The 14,165-nt window shown below is 40.9% G+C and overlaps 1 protein-coding gene across 1 annotated transcript in view; it reads right to left on the reverse strand.

Moving 5' to 3' along the window:
• LOC117271369 (uncharacterized) overlaps positions 1 to 14,165 on the reverse strand; it is a 32,342-nt gene that overhangs the window by 3,601 nt on the left and 14,576 nt on the right. The window contains exons 12-19 of the mRNA XM_033649489.2: positions 7,183 to 7,325; positions 6,657 to 6,768; positions 3,850 to 3,913; positions 3,375 to 3,578; positions 3,132 to 3,277; positions 2,831 to 2,949; positions 446 to 567; positions 214 to 311 (exon numbers count right to left, since the gene is read on the reverse strand). Coding sequence (XP_033505380.2) covers positions 214 to 311; positions 446 to 567; positions 2,831 to 2,949; positions 3,132 to 3,277; positions 3,375 to 3,578; positions 3,850 to 3,913; positions 6,657 to 6,768; positions 7,183 to 7,325 — 1,008 coding nt within the window. The remainder of the gene's footprint in view (positions 1 to 213; positions 312 to 445; positions 568 to 2,830; positions 2,950 to 3,131; positions 3,278 to 3,374; positions 3,579 to 3,849; positions 3,914 to 6,656; positions 6,769 to 7,182; positions 7,326 to 14,165) is intronic.

Raw genomic sequence — 14,165 nt, forward strand, 5'->3', positions numbered from 1 at the left:
AGTCTGGTTTTGTTTACATTGATCATCAGCATTATTTTTTGCAAACATTGTCAGTGTAAAGATGCCTCTCACTTTGTCAGCCCATTCTCTGCACTCTAAATCAAAAGGTATGACAGCAGGTGAAAAGTGGTCACCAGTTGGATATGGTTATAGTAACTTTACCTGACCAGTTTTATTATCAGCCTCTATGGGACCGTTGCTTCCATCACTCACCACTCTGTCACTGTCACTTTGCTGTTTATCTGGTTTGGCAAGGACGTCTCTGGACTGTCGTCATACCCATGAGTAGTAAAGATGCTTGCCAAACAACGCTATAAAATGACAGCAACAAATTAATTAGCATATCTCACAATGTGCAAAGGTTATACCTGGCTTAAACAGTAATGCAATTCATTTTCGTATCACATCTAACATAATGGTGGACAAATAATCTATAGTAACTAACCCGACTGATGGAAGACGAATCGAGTGTGTCCTTGAGTTTCCTCTGCTCCAAAGACAGAACTGTCTCAATCTCAAAGAGCTTCAGACCCTCTTTGGTTGTCCGTGGTTTGAAGCAGCAGCCACCTGGAAGCAACGTGGATGTGCAGTGGAGAAAATATTAAGTGTCTGAGTAGAGATCTGTTAGAGTACACATCCATGTCCATCAAAACAAACATGTTTTTGAGTTACAATACCGTTTCCTACCTTACAAGATGTGGACTATAACACAAGAGCTAAAAAAACACAGATGCGCACCTCCTAAACTAAGCACAAAAAGTAAGGAAATTTGTGTTTGGTAGATTATTTCTTTGTTCTAACAATGCTTCTTGGCAATAAATCTTATATCATTGGAAAGCCTGTTTATTTCCCTTTTAAATGGTGCCACATTTGTAAGGAACATGCATTTCTGGGATGAGCAGCAGAGCTGAGCATGTGGGTTGCACCCATGAAAAATTTTCCAAATTTTCTCTGCCAATGCCGAACAGCTTTTTTTTTTTGCTGCTGACTCTTGTTTGGTGTTGTTTGGTGGATTGGATGATTGAAGTCTGAAGAAACGAGACCTATTGGCAATTTAACAATTTATTCATTTAACAAACGGGAGCCTCAGTAGCATGTGGAAGAACCATACACGGCCACAACAGCCTGGCACCTCCTCCTCATGCTGATCACCAGCCTGGTCACACACTGCTGTGGGATGGCATCCCATTCTTCAACCAGCTTTTGTCGCAAGTCAGCCAACGTGGTTGTGTTGCTCACTCTGGCACGAACAGCACGCCTAAGCTGATCCCACAGGTGTTCACTGGGGTTAAGGTCAGGACTGCTGGCCATCCCACTCCCAAATTGTGGAGGTAGTCTCTGATAAACCCCGCTCTGTGGGGGCGAGCGTTGTCATCTCGGAGAATAGAATTCTTGACTGTGGAGATGTGGGATTGCCACTGGTTACAGAATTTCATCTCGATATCTCTCTGCATTGAGATCGGCTCCAATGATGACAAGCCTCGTTTTTCCAGTGAGGGAGATGCCGCCCCACACCATCCCACTGCCTCCACCAAATGATGTTACTATGACAGGATGTCAGAACCTGGGGGTACCAGAAGCTCAAAACCAGAGTCAATAGCAACAACAAAAAAAAACTGTTTGGCATTGGCAGAGAAGATTTGGAAAATTTTTCATGAGCGCAACCCACGTACTCAGCTTTGCTGCTCATCCCACAAATGCATGTTCCTTACAAATGTGGCAACATTTAAAAGGGAAATAAACAGGCTTTCCAATGGTATAAGATTTATTGCCAAGAGGCATTGTAATAACAAAGAAATAATCAAATAATCTACCAAACACAAATTTCCTTACTTTTTGTGCTTAGTTTAGATATGCTCTCTACCAGCCCTGTAAAGGAAACATCGCTTTCAGACTTTCAGCCAAGAACTATAGTGGGCCTCCAGGTGACAAGCTAAAATGTTACAACGGTAGTTAGAGTTATCTGGTGTCAACAAGACTTTACGTCTGTGATTTGGATGAAATAATTCATTCATACATTCATTTTCAATAAACACTTATCCTGTTAGGAGTCACCAGGGGGCTGGAGCCTAACCCAGCTGACACTGGGTGAGAGGCAGGGTACTCCCTGACTATCACAGGGCTGACACGGAGACAGACAACCATTCACACTCACATTCACACCTACAGGCAATTTAGAATCACCAATTAACCAGCATGTCTTTGGACTGTGGGAGGAAGCCACAGTACCCGGAAAAAGCCCATGCTGACATGGGGAAAACATGCAAACTCCACATAAAAGGGCTCCTCCACCCCAGTCTTCGAATCCCCCACCCTGGGTTTGAACCAGGAACCCTCTTGCTGTGAGGTGACAATGCTAACAACTGCACCACTGTGCAAATGAAATGAGATCTTTTGAATTTTCAGTTTCTTCATGACCCTAAAAGTCAGTCATAGATAATTATGTACAGTACCCCTATGGCATCATTTTTTTCACTCCTGACCAATGATTTAATAAGTACATCACAGGGATTCAATAAAAGGTCCAGTATGTATGATTTAAGGGCATCTAGTGGCAGAGACTGTATATATTATTCATAATTATGTTTTTTTTAGTTTATAATCACATGGAAATATGAATTATTGTGTTGACGTAAATTGTTCTACAATAGCCCAGAATGGACAAATCAAACACTGGCTCAAGATAGGGCCAACCACATTTTTGCATCTACCACCATACTTCTCCCACACTCTTGGCACATGGGAGAAGTTTTAGTTCTGCAATCTCACCTCTAGATGTCACTAAAGCCTACACACAAAATCTGTGAGGGATAAGTCTTTGTTGTCATACCGGTTGCATTGCTGATTCCATGCAGCATATTGTTCTCCACGTTTCCAAGAAGGATTGAATCCACAATGATGTTAGATTTCAGCAGTTTGGCTGTAACAACATCTGGCTCTATTGAGGATCTGTGGAAAGAATTGAGATGATCACATCAGCGCACTTAAAAATATCAGAAACTTTAGTTGATATTTTCAAGTCACTGTTACTTTTTGTTTTACTTCTCACAGTATGCACATTCAATTCATGTACTAACAGGTCAAGTATAGCTGAGGTACCGTAAGTGATCATAACAGAGAAATAAATGTACCCAGAATCATTTCCATCAGTGAGACAGATGATGCGAAGTCTGCACTCTGGGAACCTCATCTTGACCTTTTCTAACTCAATCGCCCCACGTCGCAGGGCGTCATACAGCAGAGTACATCCACTTGCCTCAATGTTGCGTACATGCTCCTACAAATGTAAAAGGAGGTTAATTATCACATTAAGGCCAGCTGTAAATTTTTCTACAATAAAGGAAAGATAGCACAGATCAAACACTTGACTTTACCTTGAACTTCTCCAGATTTTCGGTAAATGTGTGGAGAATTTTCACCAGGGAGTCGAACTTCACGAGGCCGATGACGTGATAAAAATCATAAGCCATGGTCCTTGTTGCAAAGTTGTCAAAGAGCTCTTTTACAACGTCAATCTTCTTTATTCCTGCACTTCCATAGCACTCTTCTTCCATGGAGGAGCTTGTGTCGATCAGCACCTATTAAAAATTCAAGTCACAAATAATATTGTAAGTGTGTCCTATTGTTACTTTGTTGAAAAAAGTCTTCACATACATTTTTAAATGGCTTATTAAGAGCGTATGACGTGCAATGCTTCCATAGTAATCCATTCTTTAACATGCATTGTGTATCATTTGTGTGACATCATATGAAAACTATGTCAGGTACAGTAAACTAGTGGGAGGATGGCTCAGACAAAAACAAGCAAACAAACAAACAAACGGTCTAACATGAGACAGACAAACTTACCAATATGGCCTCTTTTGGAGTCCTGGTTGTGACAAATGTCCGGTCATCTCTTTGGTCACCAGTCCTGTGTTAAATATAACATTTAGAAAAATGTATACTGTATACTGTAAAATTTACAGCATATAAAAGAAAACACAATAGCTACAACATTGTGGCTCTATTCATTAGTGCACTTAACACAATTCATACAGTTTACTGCTGCTGCATCTGTTCTCTATATTTCATGTGCCACTCATAACTGTGTTAAACAACAAGGGTTGACTGGCTCTTTGTTGTCTCTATTTGTGCAGGCGAAATACAAATTGCTAATGAAACTGTAGAAAAAAAACCTGTAGTACCTGTATGCTGTAGTATACAGAGACAATGATGCAAAAACACACCAAGCAGGAGAAAAAGTGCGGCCTGCAGCGAGCTGCTACACAGTGGCTATAGTTAGATGCAGCAACTGCTAGGAGCTGGTGCAGTTTGGTTCTTTGGCGAAGTGCAGCCAAACTACAAGGTGGGGATAATTTAACTTTTAGTGGCAAATTGCAGCCAGAGAGTATTTTTTTATTTTATTTATTTTTTTATTTTATTTTATTTATTTGTTTAGAGGACAGTGCACATTAATGAACATTGCTGTAAATGTGCCAGTGTTAGCCAAAGGCTAATTTTTAACTATAGTCCTCCAGCATGATATATGATGAATACTCGCAACCAATCAGTAAACAGAGTCCTGTGACTCCTGAAACATGTTGACCTTTGTTACAAAGAATTTCTTCCCACCTGGAACACCTGAACAGACCTCCTGACCACAGAAAAACTGAACTATTATGGCGATTATTATAGTATTTTATTCTATTTATTTAACCTTTATTTAACCAGAAAAAAATATTGACCTATTTTGCCGCAGCTTGGTGTGGTTTTGGTAAAAAAGATGCCCACAGAGGTGCAAATAAACATTACACATTGTGGAGGATTTTGTAAACAACAGTCGGCAGGTCAGAAACTGCTTACATGCTCTGATGCAAATCTTCATTAAAATATAACTGAACCAACTTTTAGATTGTTATTTAAAGATGGTATGTTGCAACTCATAATGTAATAACAGCTCATAATGTAGTAACTCAAATGTAATAAAAGTTCATAATGTAATAATGGCTCATATTGTGAGAAAAGTGTTGCATTATCATAATTTTTACATCTTAAAGGTGCAAATAAAGCAAACGGCATGGGTTTCAGCGCATAGTAAACGAAATTAGTGAAACCAAGAATTATTTAATCGTAATTGCATTCTCACATTTTATTATGTAAGATGTATAAAGTTGAGCCACTAGGTGGCACCCGTGTTAGGTATTTTGGGCCTTTGAGAATGCCATGCTCATTTCCACTGTCGGATTGTTGCAGGTAAGCAGTTGGTGGAAAGTTTAAATATTATGACGTATGAAGACTGCTGCATAAGTATTAGTCGGTTATACAGAGTGGCTGGACGCAATAGTGGCCTTGCGTCCAATACCAGGCAGCTATTCAGCCAAAATGCCAGGTGGATTACAGCCTGGATCGTGACTAAACATATATCCTTTGGATGGGTCCATATTAAAGACATTCATTGGAAGAAGTAAAGTTTTCTTTTAAATAAAAAAAAAAAAAAAAAAATCTCATTCACTCGTTAAGCCTTGATCTTAGTGAACACTGGCACAGTCACTGACAAATGGAGCCCCCTGGACTTGATTGTTGTTGGCAACTATAATTTATGGTTATGTATTATTTGTGCATATTGTTTAGTTAAATTTATTTGGACTTATGTTTTTACTTGGGTGTCCTGACAGTCTGAGCTGGTCCATTGTTATTACATGGTTCTAAAACGCTCTTCTCATTCTTGCACAATTTCCAAAAAAAAGTAAATTGAATGAATATGTTACGCTGCTATCGTGTATTTACCTTAAGTAGTAGGAAAACAATGCTTATTAAAAGTCTTTATTAAATTGGCATTAAGACCAACAATAAAATAACAGCAACATTTTGACTGGAAGGTCTTCACTAGGTTGTATGGAAGGAAAGAGTGTTCACTTACTTATTTGAAAAGACCAATCTTAAATGTGTTTTTATTGTAGAAGTTATTGTGTCCTGCATTTATTGTAGCAATGGTAAACAAAGGAAATGCTCTTTTAAACTACATGAACTACAGTCCCCCTCCTTCTTCCCTAATCCACCCTCTTCTCCAGCCAGCTTTTGAGTTGGTTACTGTTGCGCCACCTATAAAGAAATCACAGTCAAACACAAACACAGACCTCTGTCCTTAAGTGCACTCTCGTTGTCAGTGTGTGCAGCTTTGACCTAAAAATGATGATAATGCAACACTTTTCTCACAATATGAGCCATTATTACATTATGAGTGGCGCTAGTAAGGCTCATAATGTAATAAGTTATTACATTACATGCACAAAGCTGTTATTACGTTATACGCTCATGATTTTATTACATTATAAGCCCATTATTACATTATGAAGCGTTATTACATTATGAGCCATTATTACATTATGAGTTGCTTCATGGTATCCAAATTGATTATTTCTATAAAGATCATGCATGCATACAATTTTACAAATGTGTGATTCTAGAAAACATTTCACCTGATTTAATGTCATATTTATTTATCTAATATTTAACAATTTGAGCCTGGAAGCTAAAATGCAGGCACACACTGATTACAGGCATCCAATATCAGTCATCACAATGATTAACATTCCCAATGCCTCCGTAAACAGGAATTTAAAAGAAAAAAAGTATCTCCTCAGAGCGCTTCCTTGATGCTGGGAAACACTTACCTGACTGCCAACACATTCACATCCACTGCTTTGTCTTCACCAGTCAAACAATCGAGCACTCTGATCATATCAGGGGATCCTTTTTCTTTATGCATACATACGCCAATGTTGTCTGACAAAGAGAAAAAAAATGACTAAATGAAACAATTTACATTATAAAGATTCCCACAAACATAGCCCTAAATATCAGAGGCAGTATGGAAGACAATAGGAAGATCCTCTCAGACTGTTGCAAACATTTTTCTGCAGGGCCTATTAATATATAAAAATGCGTCATATCATGAGTTGATATTTTACACGTGAAGTCAAACTAACTGCAGCTGTCAAATAAAAGTGTTGGTGTAAAAAGTATATTTCCCTTTAAAATGTCTTTCACACCCAGTGTATGGGCTTATACAGACAACAATAGGTGCACGTTAGAATGTGCATCATACACTGCCATTGTGGCTTTCTTTCAAGCAAACAATACCATTTGAAACGTATGCACAGTCATGAATGACCCATTCAGACTGATTTAATGACGTACCTTCACTTAGTAGAACAAGGCGTGCATTAGAATGTCCTAGCTCCTTCAGATGTAGAGGTGGGGTCACATTCAGGCATTGATGGAGGGGAGATTTTAATTCTTCCATCATACCTTCAAAAGTCGTCTCCATTTTTATCTGAAAGCTGAGATTAAGTTTTAGTTTGGTAGGCAATAATGTTGGTTTTTTGTTTTCCTTTTATCTTAGACTGTCATTTTGGTTGAGGGCCCTCTAACTCAGGGAGTGATTTTGAGGTTATCCCTCAAGAATAAGGGGGAAGTCCGGTTTTGTTTGTTCTTTGCATTTTTCTTCTTTTTATTGTTCTATTAAAAGGGAGTTTGCCAGGTCAGGGTAAGATGTATGATCATGTTGTTTTATTTATTGCCATATGCAAAGTGGACTGGTGAAAATAATTTATCTTAATGTAAACAGGGTTTTGAATCTAATAAAGAGGCGTAAGATACTGTCAGTTTTAAAAAAGGAAAAAGCTCAAATGGCGCTCCTCCAGGAGACACACTTGAGTCAGTCTGAGCATGCAAAATTGAAGGGAATGGGTTTCAACTATGTGTTCCCCTCCTCGGATAAGTCAGGCCATGAGAGGGGAGTAGCTACTCTTATTTCTAATACACTCAATTATGAACACGTCAGTAAATAGTGAAGAGAAAGGCAGATTTGTTAAGGTTACAGGGAAAATAGAAGGGACTGACTTAACAGTGATTAATGCATATATTCCTCCAGGGAGTGATTGGCCACTTTACCAACATATATTTGATTTGATGGTTGACGCTCAGGGGCTGGTTGTATGTGGGAGAGATTTCAACATATGGCTAAACCACAATCTTGACTCCTCAGGAGTAACCAGTTCGAATAAAGCACTTAAGAGGAAAGTTAAATCATACATGGAAGAAATGGGCATAATTGATGTACAGAGGGAACTTCACCCAGAAAGAGACTACACTACACACTACACTACACTACAACTACACATTATTCATTTCCACACGAGGTATATACAAAGATAGACTATTTCTTTATGTTTAACATTGATAGCTTTAAGATAAGAGACTGTAATATTGGAACAATAGACTTGTCAGACCATTGACCCATCTCTATGTCTCTGTCTCCGGAAAGGGAAAAAAAGCAAAATTCTTTGGAAATTACATCCACACATACTTAACGATCCAATGATTCTATCCCCAATAAAGAATGACATTAAAGAATACTTTAAAGACCATGTGACCGCTTGGGAAGACAGCTGACAGGAGGGAAAAGACTCCAAAGGTGCTGGCATGGGCTAGCAACCCATGGCAGAAGAGCAGGCGTGGAAAATTACTCACAGGTGGATTACACGGTAACAACACTGGAATGGACATGACTATGCATTGGATCTGTGACTCAGTAAGGATGGGGGCACAGACCTATCCACCAGGGCTAGAATTTGCAGCACTCAGGACAAGGCAAGCGCATCTGTAAAAGGACAAAAGTAGCACAATCGAAAACAGGATGCTTCAGGTTTGTCCTCGCAGCTGGCAGAAAGTAACATCAATAAAAGGCTTCAGAACTCATCGGGGAAAGAAGAAGTGTGTGGCAAAGAAAGGGCAGAGTAGCTGCATTGATCAGTACTTCCTAAGAAGTCAGTTGGATGACTGAGGAGGAGGAGGAGGAGGAGGAGGAGGAAGTAAGAGGGGATGCAGGTGACACTGAGGTCAGTATGCCAGTCAGAGAGAGAACCATGGAGCAAAAGGTTAGAGTTAGATGACCTAAGGCAAATGAAAGTAAAGAATGGGTGATAGTTAATAGAGATTTGTCAGTAATCTTAAGCAGGTTTAGAGGAAATGCAATAGAAAAGTTAGAAAAGATGGGAGATATATTTTACTTATATGGTGCAGAAAGGTTTGGGGTGGCATGAGAGAAAGAGGGGTGAGAGGGCACAGTCAGGTAAGTCTAGGCAGCAGAGAGAAATAGAGAAGTTAGTTAAGGAAAGGAGACAGTTAAAGCAGTGGAAAAAAAGCTACAGAGGTGCTGGCATGGGCTAGCGACCTGCTCTCAGCCCGGGCCCCCAGCTGCACCTCAGATCATCAAGATGGACACTCAGCAGGACTAATACAACGTGGAACCAGTGGTGAGTCTCCAGCCCTGTCGCCCCCATCAGCTACGGACACGCTTAATATTATTCCCAACAGAAAGCCTAGGAATCCAGTGATGAAAAAATTCTGGTCTGTGGGACTATTGAAGAGGCTTAATCAAGCAAAGTTAGTATGGGACTCCAGACATGAATTTAAAAGGCTTGTCGGTGGTCATTTTGACAAAATTATCGATGGCCTCAAAAGCTCAAAAGCCAAGGATGATTATAGACTAGACACTAACTTTTTAAAGTCACACACAGACGCCTTGTTACATCCCAACACACATTTGGTTAACTTGTCATTCAATCAGTCTGAGTTCCCGTCTGCGTGCAAGGTGGCCACTGTCACACCCATCTTTAAATATGGGGACAAGGCAGAGATGTTAAATTACCGGCCCCAGAACCTAAAACTGTGGGTAAATGGGGACCCATCATGTCCATTGTGTTCAGGTACCGCAACCTTAAAGCATATTTTGTCAGGCTGTAAAGTTAGCTTGTCACAAGGCCGGAATACATGGCGACATAACCAGGTGTTGACAAGTTAAGCTGCAGGCATCGAAGGGAAACAAAGATTGGTAAATTCAGAAGGTTTTAAGAATAGGTGTTCAGCAATTCAGTTTGTCCATGAGGGTGAGAAATACAGAAGTAATAAGTTAGTAAGGGTGTTACCGCCTAGAAGGTGCTTGTGATTGGGAAATGCAAGTAGATTTAAGAGGAAAGCTTATTTTTCCCCAGGTAATAGTTTGTACCAAGCAGAGGCCTGACATAGTGTTGTGGTCAGTGAGTCAACGGATAGTTTATTTCATTGAGCTGACAGTTCCTTGGGAAGACTCAGGGGAAGAAGCCTATGAAAGAAAAAAGCTTAGGTCCTGATACTGATCCTGTGAGTTTATCTTCTCTATCTCCTTTAACTTTAGCTTATATTGGAATTACACTATGTAGTGTGTGAAATAGGGTAATGTGAATGTGCTAGGAAAGGTAGTATCAGCACTGCTTCTACATGGAGCCCGCATGTACGGAGCCTGGGTTTGTTGAAGGTGGCGGTGCTGTTTGGGCTGAGAAAGCCATGTGTAAGTAAGGTAAAGGAGGTTGTTGGGTTGGTGTGAGCAGCAGTGAGACCTGGCATTAGGGGAGTGTCTGTGGGATGCCAGAGATCACTGTCTAGCCTCCTGGAGGTGCTGTGGGACCAACTAGATGAAACACTGGTGAAAGGAGGTTCCCACCTGATGACCCCAAAGACGTGTTAGTTATCACTGCTCACTGGTCTGTATCATTAAGCCTTGCCATAATAGCTTATCATACAGCTTACGAGGTTTTTCACTGAGCGTGGATCCTTTCTCTAGAGCGCAAATTTCTTGTGTTTATTTGAACTTAGAGGTGAATGATATGGGAGAAGTATCACCAGCAATCCTGTGTGACACATTAAAGGCAGTAATAAGAGGGAAACTAATTTCTATTACCTCCCACTTGAAAAAACAAACTGAAGGAGCAGAAGCTGACTAAACATACTTGTTGACACCGGCAACACTGAGCCCGGCCTAAAGCAGGAAATAAGGAAACTACAGGGGAAAATTAATGACATACTCACACAAGAAGCTCAGAAAAAATCCTTTTCCTGAGGCAAAAGTACTATGAGATTGGGGGCAAATCAACAAAATATTTAGCTTATAAATTACGCAAACAGCAGGAGGAGAGTACAATACTTAAAATTAGATCCCCCAAAACGAAAATGTTGGAGAATAAAATGGAGAAAATTCAGGAATGTTTTGAGGTTTTCTACAGAGAGCTATATTCTCAACCACAGGCCCCAGAGGGAAACCACATTGATACCTTCCTCAACTCCCTGATGTTACTTACTCTTACAGAGCAACAAAATGAATATCTATTAAGACCAATTCCAGTTGAGGACGCCAACTCGGTCATTACTAAATTGAAGACAGGGAAGGCCCCTGGGGCAGATGGTACAATACTGGGTGGTACAGTATAAGTCCCTGAGATCTGATTCAGTCCCAATACTGCTCAAAAAATTTAATTGGATCTTAAAAAGGAGGAGTGATGCCTCCCTCTTGGAGAGAGGCAATAATCTCAGTTATTCCCAAAGAGGGAAAAGATAGGCTGGAATGTGGCAATTATAGACCAATCAGCATTCTTAATCTGGATTATAAAATGTTCACATCCATTCTCGCACGAAGACTAGAGAATTTCCTCCCACATTTTATTCACTTAGACCACACAGGTTTCATTTGTCACAGACAGACTGCAGATAATATAAAAAGAACTTTGCATATTCTTAGACAAATAAAACAGGACAATACTGAATAAATGATAGTAAGTTTGGATGCTGAGAAAGCCTTTGAATCAGTCAGATGGGTTTTCCTGTATAAGGTTATGGAGAAGTTTGGCTTTAATAACAGCTTCATTCAAGCCCTGTATGATATACCGGCAGCCCGTGTTAAGATCAATTGGGGTCTTTCTGACCCATTTCTCCTGAAACACGGCATGAAACAGGGCTGCCCAATTTCACCTCTCCTCTTTGACTTATTTATTGACTTATTTATTGAACCTTTAAGTCAACTGATAAGGCAAAATAATAACATCAAGGGTATTGTAATAGTTGGAGGAGAACACAAGGTGGCAATGTTCGCTGATGATGTGTTGATCTGCCTGGGGGAGCCTGAGAGGTCATTAACTGAGCTGATGTTGGCACTACGTGAATTTGGTAAATTATCTGGATATAAGTGAACATTTCTAAAATACAGGTAATGACCCCAAACTTTAAGGCCTCACAGAATTTAAGAGAAACATGCAGTTTAAATTGGGATAATGAGGAAATAAAATACCTGGGAATAACGCTCACGGGGGACCTCTCAAAACTCTTCCAGGCTAATTATGGACCGATATCAACCAAGATAAAATCTGACTTGCACAGATGGAGCCTTATTCCCTTCCTAAGTCTTAGCTCAAGAGTTAGTGCTATTAAAATGAACATCCTTCCCCGCCTACTCTATCTCTTCAGAAACCTGCCGACAGAGGTAGCCAATAGCCAATTTAAGGAATGGGACAAATGGATTTCAAGGTTTTGTTGGCAAGTGAAGACACCAAGAATCACATTTGCAACATTACAACTGGCAAAAGAAGATGGGGGAATGTCCCTCCCCTGCTTAAAGAACTACTATTATGCTGCCCAGTTAACAACTCTACTCTACTGGTGTAACAATGACTACAGGGCAAACTGGAAGGACCTGGAATCAGGACTTGTGGAAGGGTTTCCTCTACAGTCTGTAATGGCGGACAAGGGACTGATGGAACGACTGGAGAGAACAGGGAACCAATGGACTAATCAGACTTTGAAATTATGGCACATGGTGATCAAATCATGTGGTATTCAAAAAATGCTGAAACTACTGTAGTTAGATGGTGTGCTTACGACACAGATTTCCTTTCCAACAGAAGTGATGGTGAATTTAAAGAGGGGGTTGACTAACTATATGACATTTATACACAAGGGGCTCTAGTTTCGCAGACCGGGCGAGGCGGGGACGCAGCGCACCTGCGCTTCGCCAACTGGGTGTGGCCAGGCGGATTTTGTAAGTTTGGCACACCGTGCGCACTGGCGCAGCTACTCCTCTTTCCCACCTCCGTCCCTCCTACCTGCGCAAGTCAGAAAGAGGGAGAAGAGAAGGCGTCGAGTGGGTTTTACACACATCACATCAATCAAATGAGCCCCTCTCCTCGCCCTTAAATGCGCTGCGCGAAGGCGTAATGAGAGTTTACTCAATTTGCCATGGCAGAAGAGAGCAGCAGCATCAGACGACCAAACTTCTCCCAGGAGGAAACTGATGTTTTGGTCTGGGAGGTCCAAGCTCGCAGTGTCCGAAATATACGGAACTGTGAGCAGACCTCCACGGGCTGATGATGCAAAGGTAGCCTGGGAGGAGGTCACCACAATCGTAAATCAATGTTGCGTTTCTCTCGTGCGCGCGCGTTCTCCCTTTCTTTCTCGCAGTCTCACTCAGTTTCTTTTCTTTTGACTTTTCTAAGATGACAGATGCTGAATATATACTCCCTATCTGATGCTGTGGCTGTTTGTGGTTGGCTGAGAGGGATGTGAACTCATTAGTTTGCAGCTGTGTTAATCAAATCAGGTTCAGTTTCCATTACGCGTGCCAAACGTGCCAAACAGTGCCAATCCCCTTTGATCTGACATCAGATGTGACGGGACAGTCGATATAGAGATACATTTATGTGCTGATTGCAGATAGTTGCATTGAATAGTGTTTTTTTGGGTATTTATTGCATTGTTAATGTGCCTGATATTCTGGAAACCTGCCTGTGAGGTTTTGGTGGCATGAGCGCACTGTCCGCCGGTCATCCAAAGTTCGGCTTACACCGCCTGCGCTCCGCCTGCGCTCCGCCTGCGCTGACAGTAGACCTGGTTTCAGCTGGCGAGCTTTTAGCGCACCTTCGGTGAAGCTTTTTGGCACGAAACTGTCACTGCGCCAAGCTGGATCTGTCAACACCTCCCCCTGCTGCGCCGCCACACCCATCTCAGTGCACCTCGGTCTGCCAAACTACCAAACTGAGCGCGCCTCGGGTTGCGCTGCTTGAAACTAGCTGCGCCGGAAAACTAGAGCCCAAGGACTCAGTTCACAGTTTTAAATTTTTGCAGGACAGGCATGGCTTGGAGCAGAATGATTTTTATAGATACCTCCAGGTACGATACTATATTAATCAAGAATGTAAATTCAAGATTTTTTCAACAGTTGAATCACAATTTTACGCAATATTACTATCAGCCACATTGTCTACCTCTAAAAAATCTATTTCAAGAGTATATACTGCTCTATCTCAGGCTAAGAA

Source organism: Epinephelus lanceolatus, chromosome 12 (assembly GCF_041903045.1).
Source record: "Epinephelus lanceolatus isolate andai-2023 chromosome 12, ASM4190304v1, whole genome shotgun sequence".
NCBI classification, from domain to species: domain Eukaryota; kingdom Metazoa; phylum Chordata; class Actinopteri; order Perciformes; family Serranidae; genus Epinephelus; species Epinephelus lanceolatus.